The sequence below is a fragment of the Canis lupus genome, chromosome 9 (genome assembly GCF_003254725.2).
Source record: "Canis lupus dingo isolate Sandy chromosome 9, ASM325472v2, whole genome shotgun sequence".
Classification (NCBI taxonomy): domain Eukaryota; kingdom Metazoa; phylum Chordata; class Mammalia; order Carnivora; family Canidae; genus Canis; species Canis lupus.
This window is the reverse complement of record NC_064251.1, coordinates 38,004,476-38,020,569: the sequence shown is the minus strand read 5'-3', so window position 1 is coordinate 38,020,569 and position 16,094 is coordinate 38,004,476. Positions and strand designations below refer to the sequence as shown.

General features: G+C 38.6%; 1 protein-coding gene across 7 annotated transcripts in view; it reads right to left on the bottom strand.

The window, feature by feature from the left end:
- AATF (apoptosis antagonizing transcription factor) overlaps nt 1-16,094 on the bottom strand; it is a 109,512-nt gene that overhangs the window by 53,939 nt on the left and 39,479 nt on the right. For all 7 annotated transcript variants that reach the window (XR_007413019.1, XM_035720959.2, XM_025439792.3 and 4 more), the window contains exons 7-8: nt 15,760-15,924; nt 14,000-14,083 (exon numbers count right to left, since the gene is read on the bottom strand). Coding sequence is in view for 6 of the 7 variants with exons in the window: in XM_035720959.2 (XP_035576852.1) it covers nt 14,000-14,083; nt 15,760-15,924 (249 nt within the window). In the remaining variant the exon portion in view is untranslated. The remainder of the gene's footprint in view (nt 1-13,999; nt 14,084-15,759; nt 15,925-16,094) is intronic.

The following is a 16,094-nucleotide window of genomic DNA, read 5'->3' as shown; positions in this document are numbered from 1 at the left end:
TTCTTCTCACGTGCTCACTGCCCTCCTTCCTCAGGTAGAAGTGAGTCCACAGTCCATCAGGATAATCACTCCTAGTATACACTCCAACTCCTCTGCATGATAGGATATCCCTTTGTCAAACAGATTCATGATCCCTTGGGGACTGATGGGTCTTGGAATTCAGAATCTTTAGGATTTTAGGAGATAAGACAGTGTATTAAACACAAATGACCCAGCAGAGTCTGGGACACCACCCTAAAGTCAAACACATGAATATTTCTTCAGCAAAATATATGAATCATCCCCACTAGGTGGAATAAATAAAGCCTTATATATTTATAATAGCTTTGTGACCTTTCAGATCAGCTGCCACCACAAAAGCTTGCCAAAGTTACCAAAACAAAACAAAAACTGAGTTTTCAGAACTTCTTCAACTTCGGAATTACAGGAAAGGGATTATGTACCTATAGTCCCTCAGCAAACCCCCAACCACGTTAAGTCTCAGTAGGTGCATCCATCAGCTGAACTGGCTGGGAAAAAAAACAAGATCATGTGAACTGAACTTCAGTGCTACCTGACAATTCCCCAGGGGCTCTCCCCTTCACTCATTCTCCCACTCTGTCAGGGGACTCTCCCATACCTCTGCTTTTCTCCAACCTCCAGCCCCTGCCACATCTTCTCACTCACAGCTTCTTGGTTCAAAAAGTAAAATAAAACATGACAAAAGCACCTAGATGAAAATTTCCACATGCTTCCACCATATCTACTTGCAAATGTACCCAATATACTCTGCCTTCCCTCTAATACATATGGGATGAAGTGTCCGTCAGACCAACCCCTCCTGACCTGAATACTTCCCAGCAATTCTCACCTCTCTTTTGAAACATCCATTTTCCTCACTGAATCACTTCCATCAGCATACAAAGTACATCGCCTAACTTAAAACACTCTCCCAAACCTCCACTTCCCCTTTCAGCTGCTCTATTTCTCTATTCTCTTTACAGCAAATCCCCTGGACAGCTGTCCACACACAGCATCTCCAATTTTTCTCCTTCCATTCTTTCTTGAACCCCCTCCATCATTCTACCAAAGCAGTTCTTGTCAAGGTCACCATGACTACCACTTGCTGACACCAGTGGTCAATTCTCTATCTCACTTGATCTGCAGCACCTGACCTAGGTCACTCACTTCTTTTAAAAAAAAGTTTTAGGGCACCCTGGGTGGCTCAGCGATTGAATGTCTGCCTTCGGCTCAGGGCATGATCCTGGGATCTGGAATCAAGTCCCACATCGGGCTCCCTGTGAGGAGCCTGCTTCTCCTTCTGCCTATGTCTCTGCTTCTCTGTGTCTCTCATGAATAAATAAATCTTTAAAAACATAAAAATTAAATAAATAAAAATTGTAAAAAGTTTTACTCATATATAATTCACAAACCAACAATTCACCAACTTAAACTGTATGATTCAATGGTTTTGTATATTCACAGAGTTGTGCAACCAACACAACAGTCAATTTTAGAACATTTTCATCACTCCCAAAAGAAACCCATTACCCACTCCTTGTCACTTCCCATTTCCCTCCTAGGACCCCCAACCTTAGGCAACCATTAATCCACTTTCTCTACATACATGTGCCTATCCTGGATATCTCATATATACGGAATCATAAAATATGCTGTCTTTAGTGACTGGCATCTTTCACTTAGCATTACGTTTTTCAAGGTTTACTCCAATTGTAGCATTTATCAATACTTCGTTCTTTTTCACAGCTGGATAATACTCTATCGCATGGATATACCACATTTTGTTTATCCACTTATCAGTTGAGGGACATTCGGACTGTTTCTTTTGTGGCTATTACGATAACACTGTGAATATTCATGTATGAGTCTTGGTGTGGGCATACACTGTTTCTCCTGGATATACACTTAAGAGTGAAATTGCCAAGTCATATGGTAACTTGAAGCTTAATGTATTGAGGAGATGCCAAACTTTTCCACAGAGACTGCACCAATTTATATTCCTACCAGCAATGTGTGAGGGTTCCAAATTTTCCATATCCTTGCCAACACTTGTTATATCATCTTTTTTATTACAGCCATCTTAGTAGTGTAAGGTGGCATTCACTGTGCTTTTGATTTGTATTTTCCTTAAAGACTAATCATGTTGAGCACCTTTTCCTATGCTTCCTGATCATTTAAATATCTTCTCTGGAGGACCACATGGGTGGCTCAGTCAGCTAAGGGTCTGCTTTCAGCTCCAGTCATGGTCCTGGGGCTGGGGAGCAAGCCCTATGTCAGGCTCCCTGCTTAGTGGGGAGTCTGTTTCTCCCTCTCTCTCTGCCCCTACCCTCCCTCTCATGCTTTCTCTCAAATAAATAAATAAAATCTTGGAAAAACTCTTCTTTGGAGAAATGTCTATTCAGATCCTTTGCCATTTTAAAAAAAAGAGTAATTTTTTTGTTTGTTTTTTTTTTTTTTAGAAAGAAAGAGCAGGGAGGGGGGCAGAGAGAGAGAATCTCAAGCAGACTTCCCACTGAGCGTGGAGTGGGAAACCCAAGATCATGACCTGAGCTGAAATCAGGAGTTGGACGCTTAACCAACTGAGCCACTCAGGTGCCCCTGCCATTTTTTATTGGGTTATCTTTTATTATTACACTATAAGAGTGCTTTATATATTCTAGATAACAGTCTCTTATCAAATATATGATTTGCAAATATCTTCTCCCACAAATATTCTTTTTCATTTTCCTGAAGGTACCTTTTGCAGCACCAAAGTTTTTTATTTCAATAAAGTCCAATTTATCTATTTTTATTTTTGAAGTCCTATCTAAGAACCCATTTCCTAACCAAAGCTCATGGAGATTTACTACTATGTGTTCTTCTAGAAGTTTTACAGTTTTATTTTTACATTAGGTATGTGATTCATTTTGAATTATTTTTTATGTAGGTGTGAGGAAGGGCACCAACTTCATTCTTTTGCATGTGGATATCCATTTCTCCCAGCACTATTTGTTGAAAAGACAGTTCATTCCCCATTGCATTGTCTTGGCACCCTTGTTGAAGAACAATTGACCATAAATGTAAAGTCTTATTTCTGGATTCTCAATTGTATTCCATTGATCTACACCAGTACTACAACATCTTGATTATTGTGGCTTTCTAGTAAGTTTTGAAATTAGGAAGTATGAATCTTTCAATTTCCTCTTTCAAGATGGTTTTGGCTATTCTGAGTCCCTTGCATTTCCATATGAATTTTAGGATCAGTTCAATTTCTATAAAAAGGCAGTTGGGATTTTGATAGGGATTGTATTGAATCTAAAAATCAATTTGGATAATGCTGCCACCTTAACAATATTAACTCCTCTACTCCACAAACACGGGATGACTTTCCATTTATTCTGGTCTTTTAAAATTTCTTTCAATGATCTTTTTTTTTTTAATTTTTATTTATTTATGATAGTCACAGAGAGAGAGAGAGGCAGAGACATAGGCAGAGGGAGAAGCAGGCTCCATGCACTGGGAGCCAGATGTGGGATTCGATCCTGGGTCTCCAGGATCGTGCCCTGGGCCAAAGGCAGGCGCCAAACCGCTGCGCCAGGGATCCCTCTTTCAATGATCTTTATAGTTTTCAGTGTACAAATCTTTCACCTCCTTGGTTAAATTTATTACCAGATATTTTATTCTTTTCGATACTATTGTAAATGGAATTGTTCTCCTTTTCAGATTGCTCATAGCTGGTGTATAGAAACACAACTGATTTTTTTTGTGTATATCTTGCATCCTACAATTCTGCTGAATTTGTTAATTAGCTGATAGTTTTTTGGTGACTTCTTTGGGATTTTCTATATATAGTGTATATATATATAGGATCATGCCACCTGCACATGACAGGTAGTTATACTTCTTCCTTTCTAATCTGGATGCCTTTATTTCTTTTTCTTGCCTAACTGTCCTACCTAGGGCCTCCAGTACAATGCTGAGTGTTACTGGCAAGAGCAGACATATTTGTCAGGTTCCTAATCTTAGAGGAAAGCATTTAGTCTTTCATCATTGAGTAGATGAAAGTGGGTTTTCATAGATATTCCTTATCAAGTAAAAAAGTTCCTTCCATTCCCAGTTTGCTGTGTGTAGTGGTGGTGTTTTCTGTTTCAGTTTTTGTTTGCTATGTGTTTTTTTTTAAGATTTTATTTATTTATTCATGAGAGACACACAGAGAGAGAGAGCGAGAGAGAGAGAGAGAGAGAGAGAGAGAGAGAGAGAGGCAGAGACATAGGCAGAGGGAGAAGCAGGCTCCATGCAGGAAGCGCGATGGAGTGCTTCCCAAGACTCCAGGATCAAGCCCTGAGCCAAAGGCAGACGCTCAACTGCTAAGCCACCAGGCATCCCTGTTTGCTATGTGTTTTTACCATGAAAGGACTGAAAGCTTTTTTCTGCATCTATCCACATGAGGTGATCATGTGGATTTTGTCCTTTTTCTATTGATATGGTGTATTACATAATTGATTTTTTATATTAAACCAACCTTGTGTTCCTCAGTTAAATCCCACTTGGTTATGGTACAAAATCTTTTTTACATATTGCTGGATTGAGTCTGCTAGTACTCTGTGGATTCTTGCATCTATATTCATAAGAGATATTGGTCTGTAATTTTCTTTCCTTATGCTGCTTTTGTCTGGTTTTGGTATCAGGGTGATACTATATTTCCCCCTTCTTGAAACACTTTTACATGGAACCTGGGAAATTACTCTTCCTTACTCTCTTAGCTTACCAATTGCTCTTTCACAATGATCTTTGCTGGTTGCCCTTCATCTCTCCACCTCTAAATGTTTGAATGTCCCAGGACTCAGGGTTTGAATTCTTTTTTTCTTTTGCTCCATTCTCTAGGTAATATCTCATTTAGTCTCATGGTATTAAATACAATCTATATGCTGATGGCTCTCAAATTTATACCTTCAAGTCCAGATCTTCCTATGAACTCCAAAATTATAGATGTAACTATATGAATGAACAACTCCATATGAATGTTTCAGGGGTAACCTAAACTTGATATAACTGATAATCAAAATAATTAAAGCCAAAACACATCCACAGAGGGGGGAAAAAAAGCTTAATAAAACCAAAACAAAGTTCCAGATTTCTTCTCCAAATTAGCTTCTCTCATTTTTCCCCCCATCTCAGTAAATAGCAATTTTGTTCTTCCAGTTGCTTAGGCCAAAAACCTTAAAGTCATCCAGGACACCTCTCTCTTTCCATACCCCATATGAAATCCAACAGCAAATTCTGTCAGTTCAACTTGAACATAAATTCAGAATCCAACCACCTAACACTCCTTAAAAAACCACTCTAGTCCCAGCTACCACCATCTCTTGCCTGGATTAGCACTAGATCCTCATAACTGGCTTCCTGTTTGCCACAGTTTCTTCTCAACATGAGCTAGCAGAGGTATTCTTTCAAAATATTAGCCTAATCATGCAACTCCTCTCTTCAAAACTCTTTAGTGGTTTCCCATTTCAGTCACAAAAAAAGCTGTAGTGCTGCAGTGGCTTACAAAGTCCTACAGTACCTGGTCCTCTATTACCTCTCTTTCCTCCTCTCCTACCACTGTTTCTTGCCTACTCCACCCCAGTAACACTGGCCTCCTTGAATTTCCTAGAATATGCTAGCCTCCACTATGCCTCAGAGCCTTTGCACTTGTCATTCCTTTTGTCCCCAACACTATTCCTCCAGATATCTGTATGGCTGTTATTTATTTCCTTCAAGTCTCTGCTAAAATATAGCCTTATCCCCTGAACCTTCTACATAAGAATAGTAACCATCCTATCCATACCCCAGTATTCCCTTCACCCATACCTGGTTTTAGAATTTTCTACTGTACAGTCACAACATATTTCACATTCATTCTAGCTTGAAGCTAGAACATTATGTTCACAAGGACAGAACTTTGCTTTGTTGCAGCCCCTAACAGAACTGCAAGAGAACTTTCTCTGATGAGGAAATGTTCTGTATTTGCACTGCCCAGAACCGTAGCCACTAGCACATGTAGCCACATAGCACTTGAAATGTGGCTAGTATGACTGAGGAAGTCAGTTTTTAACTTTAATCTGTTTTAATTAATGTAAATTTAAATAGCTACATACATGTACTATTAAATATTAAATAGCTATATATACATGTAGCTACTGCATTAGACGGCACAGCAAAGCCTAAAAATAGCAGTTACTTAAAAATACATAGCAGGTATGCAAATATTTATTGAATGAATGATGGAAGAAAGAAATCTGAAGGCTTTTTTCTCATTATAGAAAATTTCAGAAATACACAAAAGTAGGCTATAGCTAAATGAACCTTCCAATACCTATCACCAATATGAAGGCTCTTCCAACCTGAAATAAGTTTCAGTGGATACCAGCATCTCAATCCAGCTTGTAACAACTACTACATTCCTAGAAAATAGGGATTTTATATCATCCAGAGCTTTTATCAAATAGCATCTCCTAGGATCCTTTATTTTATTTAATTATATATATATATATATATATTTTTTTTTTTTTTAAGATTTTATTTATTCATGAGAGACACACACACACACACACAGAGGCAGAGACACAGGCAGAGGGAGAAGCAGGCTCCATGCAGGGAGCCCAACATGGGACTCAATCCCGGGTCTCCAGGACCAGGCCCTGGGCTGAAGGCAGCGCTAAACTGCTGAGCCACCCGGGCTGCCCTATTTAATTATATTTTTAAAAGATTTATTTATTTAGGGGCGCCTGGGTGGCTCAGTCAGTTAAGCGTCTGTCTTTGGCTCAGATCGTGATCTCAGGGTCCTGGGATCGTGCCCTGCATCAGGTCCCTGCTCCATGCGGAATCTGCTTCTCCCACTCCCTGTTCTCTCTCACTCTCTCTTAAATAAATAAATGAATAAAAAAATATTTTAAAAATGGCTTCAAGAAAAGATATATTTATTTGAGAGAGAACGCACCCACATGCACCTGCCTGCAGGAGCCAGGGCAGGGGGACAGAAAAAGGGGGAGTCAAGCAGACTCCCCCCGGAGTGTGGAGCCCCACGAGGGGCCCAATCCCAGGATGCCAAAATCATGACCTGAGCCAAAACTAAGAGTCAGATGCTCAACTGACTGAGCCACCCAGGCTCTTTTAGAGGTTATAAGAAATGACTTGAGGAATCAGATCAGGTATATGTTGGGGGGAAAAACTGGTAGGCAAATCAGTGCTCGAGACAGACACTAGAGAGCTACATGTATGTTTTTGTATCAAGGACTCGATTACTCTCACCATTTACTTTCTCCACACGAATTTTAATGAAGTCACACTCTTAAGGAGAAGCTATGTGACCATACAAATTAAGAGAGAATCTCACTCTTGTTGGATGACACAAATTCCTTGGGCAGGGGTTCTGTCTTCTTAATCCTTATAAATTTAGCATCTGGTATAATAAATGTTAATTGAATGAAGCTCATAATTGCATAAAAGTGATACATATAAATTGTCAGAGTGCAAAGAGACACACTGGACCTCCAATTTCCTAAACAGATATATTCTGAAAAGGAAATTTTCAAACATGACAGATCAAAAGGCAGCTTAACATGCTAGAAAGAAAATCATACCAGGAGCAAGAATTCCTGGATTTCAATGTCGTAACTCACTAAGTAGGGTGATCCTAATACTAGTCATGTATTTGCTTTAGGCTCCAGTTTGTAAAAAGACAGTTTAGCCTTGATGTTCTTCAAAGATGTTATCTGACTTTAAAGCAATTATGTTCTATTCTAGATCCACAATACAGAGAAATTTTTAAAGTGCTTATTAACTTCCCCTTTCTATGCCAAATCATTTTTCCTGTGACTTACTTTAAAGGAGGTATACGTTGAGTGTGATTTAATAAGAAGACGTTGTCTTTACTTTAGGGACAGGTAGTATTCCCCATTTCCTGAGAAGTACCAAATTCTTCATTTGGGGCCACTAAAATACTGCTGGAGTCCTATTCTTGATTTATACTCAGCTGGTTGGCATTGTGCTTATTAGTATAGAAAAGGCAATTCTGACCACATATTTGCCTAGTAAACTCCCAAGGTACCATTTGTGTTTGAAAAAGTTTCTTCAACAGTTCTAAGCCAATCCTTATCTCTTTCCTAGCTGGCTCCATAAAACGTACTGTTTCAGGCTTTGTTCTCAGATTTTACCCTTGTTAAACAAGGTGGTAGTACTGAAGGCATGCTCTGATGTTTTTTAAAGCAGGAAAACTGAAAGAAATGAGGGCCAGCCACATGTACTTTCCCTTGGCACTATTGTTGGATGGAATTTCTGGACCTTGCATTTAAAATGTGGCTTTGGGCCTCCTATCACATGCAGCTTCCACAACAGCAAGCCCATGCTAGGAATCAAATGCCAATACTCATGCTGAATTTGGGTCTGAACATTGATAGATCAACGATGGCAGCACAGCAGCTAGAATGTATCTCAAATAAAATTCTTACACATGGCACACAAAATAATCTTGTAATTATTAAAACTGGAGTTTAATTGGACATTGGTATTTGGTTTGCGTTTTGTTGTTTGGTTGTTTTTTTTTCTTAAAGATTTATTTATTTATTTGAGAGAGAGAATGCATGCGGGGGTGGGGGGGGAGGGACAGAGGAAGAGGGAGAATCCCAAGCAGATTCCCTACCTAAGCGCAAAGCCTGATGTGGGGCTTGATCTCATGAGCCAAAATCAAGAGAGAGACACTCAACTGTCTGAGACACCAGGTGCCCTGGGTTGTGTGGTTTTTCTTCCACCTATACTATGCCTCATAAAACCTAATTGATTAGTTCTCTGCTGTATTTTTAGCCAAAATTTCAATTTTCAAGTTTATGTACTTCATATCTTCTCTAAAATCATCATACACAGGGCAGCCCCAGTGGCTCAGCGGTTTAGCACCACCTTCAGCCCAAGGCCTGATCCTGGAGACCCGGGATCGAGTCCCACATCGGACTCCCTGAATGGAGCCTGCTTCTCCCTCTGCCTGTGTCTCTGCCTCTCTCTCTCTCTCTGTGCGTCTCTCATGAATAAATAAAATCTTAAAAAAATAAATAAATAAAATAATCATACAGGTCTATGTGTAATGAGTTTAATCAAATTTTTAAGAAACAACCCACATCTCAAGTAACAGTAACATTTAAAAGTAAAACTAAAAATGACTAAAACTACTCTGAACCAGAGGGTATCTGTTTTTATCTGTTTTTTGACAACTAATTAAAAGGAACAAGTTCAAATCAAACTTAAAAATATATTATTAACCATCAACTGAACCACTGGAAAGATATATGCCAACAGTAAGAAACTGGTACTGCCATTAACCATAAGAATGGCTTGAGACTCTTATTCACACTAAATGTATACAATTAAAGCCACCACATCAACTGTCCTTATTAATCACTCACCAATTAGGGTAAACCATCTTGTCAGAAAGCTTGCCTCTTTCCTATTTCTTAACATTATTGACTCTTAATAGTTCACCAAAATAGTAATTACTTGTTTATGGCATTATCAAATGTCTAAGCCCAGCATGTGGCAAGGTCAGTTATAGACATGCCCTGATGGCATGTGAGAGGAGAAATTTAACCCACCAAAGTGGTCATCGAAAGAGCAAAACCTATTATCCATTTCTCTAGACACTCCTGGTTAAATTTAAAGTGACAGGACAAACTAGATCAAAACTAAACAGAGCTAGAAGCAACATACAAAATCCTAATGAACCCTTAGAAATCTAGGTATCGATTTGTCAATATCTAAGCTCAATTAGTCCTTTCAGAACAAAATACCTCATGAAGCAACAAGAAACTAGTTTGAGATCTGGGATATGAAAAGAATAAAAGCAGTCACTTTACATTGCTAAGTGCAGTCATATCTCAACCTGGAGATCTTGTGGGGATTAAATAAAGATGTATGTCAAGCACCTATCTACTAAGCCAAGGAGCTGGCACAGAACTAGGGTTCAGTAAATGTTAGTCCTTCCTCAAATCTTTAAGAATGCAGGCTTATCAAGTCAAAGATCCACTGGCAGTGTAAAAAAGCAAATTGAAACAAAAGAAAATCCTTACATGCTGATATGGACAACAGATCTTATAGAACTCAGCAAACAGGATAATGAAAATGAAAAATAGATCCTGAAAACATTTCTCAATGGCTCATCCTTTGTGGTCATTTACAATGTTCCTGTTTTGTGAAATTGTCTTTAGGGATGAGCTTTGACAAGAAATAGGCCAAATGCAAGCTAATTCTACTTGAGAGGGAAACTCAGAAATGCCTCCAGCAGGTAAACAGTTTCTCTCATAAAATCTTTCCACTGGGTATACTTCAAGCTTTCAATAATTCCAGTTTCCAAACAAACTAGTAGCACAACCATAAAGCTAATTTTTTCTTTTCTTTTTTTAATATTTTGTTTATTTTTTCATGAGAGACACAGAGAGAGAGAGAGAGAGAGAGAGAGGCAGAGACACAGGCAGAGGGAGAAGCAGGCTCCATGCAGGGAGCGTGATGTGGGGCTCGATCCCAGGACTCCAGGATCACAACCTGGCCGAAGGCAGGCGCTAAACCGCTGAGCCACCCCAGCGCCCAAGCTAATTTTTTCATTAGAATTGTTAAGTAACAGGAGCTCAATAAATAATTTGCCTTCTAAGGAAAAAAAATGACTTTCTAACACAAATAATATTTCTTCCAGTTCTAAGAAAAGGAAGGCTATTTACAAATTGAAAGGTATATACCACAGTCAAGTCTTTTTACGGCTCAAGAATGAAATATTTAAGAAATAAAGGTACGGAAAGAACAGGACTTGGTCTAAAGCGTCTTGAGATGCCATTTACTATTTGGCTTCCAGGAAGTTACTAAACTTCTCAGGGACTCAGTTTCCTGTAAGGTTCTTTTCAGCTCAAAAATGATATGATTACTTATGATATCTGATACTCTTTAGTGCCTCTCTATGTATACATATATATGCACACATGTACATACACATACATATGTGCCTTTATTAAATAATACAGATACATTTTCAAAGTTGTAGTAATTATGAAACAAATGGAAAAGAGAGAGACGGAGAATGTGTGTGTGTATGTTCAGTATTCTGACCCTGAACATCATTCTCAGTAGTTAGGGCATTTACACAGCCTGAATTAACCAAGTAAGCCTTTAAACCCTTACAATGAAACATTAAAATTCAATGTGGCTATAATCTCTTCCTTACAAAACATGGACCCAAAGAGTCTGGCTTCAAGTACAGTTTAAAAAAAAAAAGGCAAAGTGTATTATATTCACCACTCAGCTTTTCCATATGACCACATTAAAAAAAAAAAAAAAAAAAAAACCACACACACAAATGAAAACTCACAGGCCCATTGTAATACATTGTACCGCTTCTGAATGCAACACTTAGCTCAGGCTTACTACCCTGACAAATAAAGAAAAGCACTTTATGAAGCCAATTTAATTGGGAGGTGACAGAAAACATACTGCCATTTTCTTTAGCCTTATCATTGAATTGGCTTCAGCTCCAATCTCGGGCAAATCCCACTCAACAGAAGAAATTAACCAGGTCAGCAGAACAGGTGCTGTGCTGTGTCTGTCAAGGGCCTGGCATCACCACAATTACTTGCACACAATGAAGCAGTAATCTTTACAGATCATCTCTCCCAAGAAGTATATAGGGGAGGGAGAGGAAAACTGAAGGGAGGCGGGGGGAAAGTGGGAAGAAGAAGAGGAATAGGAGGCCAAGAGAAAAGGCAAGGAAAGAAAATGAATGTGCAGCTGCCTCGCGGCTCAGCAGATGTCGGGATGTGATGTACGAGGCTAGGATAAGCTGTCGTAGCCCGCTGCCAGAGTGGTAAGTGATTAAAGCCTGCACAGTTCTAAGCACCATATTTAGAATCTGCGGGGTTTCAAGACTTGCACCCATTCCTTGCTGTGCTGCCAGATGTTGGCAACTGGTCCAGTTCCTACTGACTGTGTGTGGATGGCAGCAGTTGGTACAGCAGCAAAGCAATCTGGAATGCTTCCGGAGATGCTGTACATTAACAAGTGTCACCCATCATTCACCTTTACAGAAGGCTGAAACAACTCCAATTTGCTGCCACTTCCCTCTTGGGAAACAGCCAAGATAAAGTTGCGCCTGGCAGCCCCATTTGTTTCACTCAGGTGTTTCAGCTGCCTTGCTGACCTCTATTAGTTTAAGTTTTAATTTAGATTAACCCCAGCACCCCAATTAACCAGCAAGGGGAAAAGCTAAGATGTGACTAGTCATAACTCTGAAATCAGAATTTATCGAAGGTAAAATTATTAATTGGGATGAAGGGCCAATCAAGTAATGCTATTTCTTTTTAAACAGACCTCCAGGCAAAAAAATAAAATAAAATAATAGAAATCTTTCAGACTAAGGATAGCCAGTGGAAGTAACTTCTCAGTAATTTCAGTGTATTTTATTAAGCCTATTTAATTTATGATGCACTTTCTATCGAACAATGTACACTTCAATAAATGAAGACTGGAGCATTTTTGATTGTCTCCCATGATCTCACACAATTATACAGCATTAATATCCCATATCAGGTACTTCCTTAGACACTCTAGAACAAAATAGAGTTCCCTACTCTTCTGACAAATGGATATAATAAGAGAAGAAAAGGAAAAAAGAATCAGGACCTCTGACTAGGAACACCTGAAGACACACCAATCCTCTTTCCTATACCCTCTTATCATTACTTTTAAGGCTCACTTATGGCAATAATTTCATTGAACATTCCAGAGTGAACAGAAAGATTATTAGTCTCTTTCTCGGGGCAAGACTCAGCTATCCCTTATAAACAGAATCACCTGTTCTACTGGCCTCATAGTGTGATTTTCCCATGTTCCTTCCTTCATATTCCAAATACATAATACAGTCCTCATGGCTAAACCTTCAATAAGCAGTTGCAAATTCCTTGGTAAAAGTTAATACACTAAAAATTCAGCAGAGAAAAGAGTATCTCGATAAATAATGGCTCAACAAAAGCTGTTGTGTCACTGCTGAACAGCACCCTTGATTCTCCAGAGCTAGAAAGGGTACATCCTAAAGCACATTTCATTAAGTATGACTTATCAGGAGACCTAGGATTACAGGAAATTATTTTAGTTCTTTAGAACAGCCCAAATGTTTAGTCTATTTTTACAGTCACTAGCATCATTAAAAAGAGCAGCATGCCAACAGATAATTACATCAGAGAAAGAATTGGGGGACATTTGGGAAGAGATACTAAGAACTGGGCCATATTTCAACTGTTACCAATTCTTTCTGTCTTCAAAACACTACACTATTATTATAATCAACAGCAGGAGACAATCTCAATACATACTTAACTGATTTGAACAGGCATGTGCGTACACACACACACACACACACACACACACACACACATCAAAGACAAGGGACTTAATAGGCAATAGAACCAGAAGTGCAATTCAAGGACTCAGGGATCCCAGCCCTTTAGCTCCATATCCTAATCTAATAGCAATGGTACAAGAAACCAAATAACTAACAAAAAGTCCTCTATTAACATTATCAAAAATGGCTGAGAAAGAATAAACCACCTGACTCGAAGAAGTTGCAGCTGTTTTACAAATCCTTTACACCCTGCGGCAACTAACAAAGTAGTTGTAGTCATTTTCACTTCAAAAGGAAAAACACAAGATAGAAGCAGAACAGGGGTGCCTGGCTGGCTCTGTCTGTGGAGCATAATGAGACTCTTGAGCTTCTAGGCTGTGAATTTGAGCCCCACACAGGGTATAGAGATTTCTTTTAAAAAGTAAACTCTTAAAAAGAAAAAAGAACAACAAACTTAGAACTACACAGTAAGTCAATTCAAAAGACAGCAGTTCTAACTCCCCGACTCTATCTTCCTTCCAAAGTAAAGCCACCTTTTGGTCAGAGAATTCCATGAGTTATTTTAAAATGCTAAAACATGATCTGTAATAAAAGAAAAGAGTGTAAAAATCACACCTGGTGATAAAAGTCATCATCATCAAAGATTTCACCATCCAAGTCCTTCAGGTGGGCATTGGCAGGGGCCTGAGGAAGCATTTCCTATTTTAAAGAGAAAAAAGAAAGGAGTGAATCCAAAGGAATTATCAAAGTAATGTAGCTACTACAAATAATGTGTGTAACAGTCAAAGCAGTTTTCCTTAAGATATAAAATTAAAGAACAAAAACATTCCAATAAAAGCAGACAAAAACATTAACCAGGCACTTACCTGGAAAAGAACCACAAATCGTCAATAATCATATAAAATGTTTAATTTCATTCTAATTAAATATATGAAAATTAAAATGAGAAGACACCATTTTTCACCTCTAAAACTGACAACACTCAGTACGAGAAAACACAGCTGGTGAAAATGGAAATTAATGAAACTTTTTGGAGGCAATCCGTAACATCCATCAGGATTTAAAATGTGTATTATCTTTGTGTGTGTTTTTTAAAGATTGTATTTATTTATTCATGAGAGATACAGAGAGAGAGACAGAGAGAAGCAGAGACACAGGTAGAGCTCCATGCAGGCAGCCCAATGTGGGACTCAATACCGGGACTCCAGGATCACACCCTGAGCCGAAGGCAGACGCCTAACTGCTGAGCCACCCAGGCATCCCTATTCTCTTTGATTTGACATTTCTACTTTGAGAAATCTACCTGTATGTTCACACAAATACACATATTACAAATACTCATGTTTCCTATAGCACTGTTTCTAAAGCTAAAGACAACATAAATATCCACTGTTTGAATAAATTATAGTACACACCCACATAATGGAATACCCTGCAGCCTAATATTAGGAAGAATGAGATAAATCTCTATGTAATGATTTGGAAGTGTCTAGGAAAAATTAAATTTAAAACATTGTCAGGGGCAGCCCTGGTGGCGCAGCGGTTTGGCGCCGCTTGCAGCCCAGGGCATGATCCTGGAGACCTGGGATCGAGTCCCGCATCGGGCTCCCTGCGTGGTGCCTGCTTCTCCCTCTGCCTGTATCTCTGCCTCTCTCTCTCTCTAGCTGTGTCTCTATGAATAAATAAATAAAATCTTAAAAAAAAAAAAAAAAAAAAAAACATTGTCAGATTTTATATAGAGTTGATAAAATTTTATATATTTATAAATACACATATCCATCCCATTTAGTTAAAATAGAATCATGTTTTTATATGTATATGTGTTATATGTATATACAGTTACATGAATAGAAAATACCTTTTTACAATTATGAACATTGGTTCAATCGGAAAAGCAAAATTTTACTTTTCATTTTAAATTCTTCTGAACTTTGAAAAAAATTAAGTGCATATTTCCACAAATAAAAGTTTCCTTGAAACAAAAGAACTTGTTTCAATTATGGATCATTTTCTGTAGTATCTAAATGTCCAACATAAAACCTAAAGTACACACTTCCTTCCATACCAACATTTCTAGAGAAACATCTTTAAAATTGAATTTTAAAAATTGGATTATGAATGCTTCCATTATCAGATACAAAGCAAACTCAAAAATAAGAAACTCCATACAAGTTAATAATAGCTCCATTTTAAAAGAACACTTTCTCCCATAAACTCTTAGTTTCTCAACAATCTAGTAAAGTAGTGCCTTTTCTCTTTCTTTCACTGACTTCTTAGACCAAGAATAATATCTACAAGCAGGTGATCAGATCTTTCAGCAAATGAGCCTCACAGAAACTGCTCCTTGTAATCACCTAGCATCACAGAGCTCTTACCGGTTGTCCTGGCAAACTCTCCGGGAGAGGCTGCATTGCTGGTTCAGGTTTGCCAAGAACTCGGTAGACAGAGCGCTTGGTCTGCGTCCTTCGAAGTAATCTTTCTTTGTCCATCAGAATATGATCGATCTGAGTCAAGATTGAGCGTTCAAAGGCACCAAAACCCTGCAACAACATTAACCAGTGTCAGATAATGCAGAGCGTCCGTGCTAAAGGCAGCTACATTGGTTTCTCTATCTTTCTGTGTCAGCAGAGAGACAGACAATCCTCCTTTCAGAAGGGACTTCGTGTTGCAGATGGAGTTTGTGAATGGCTATAAATGTTCTCGGGGGAAA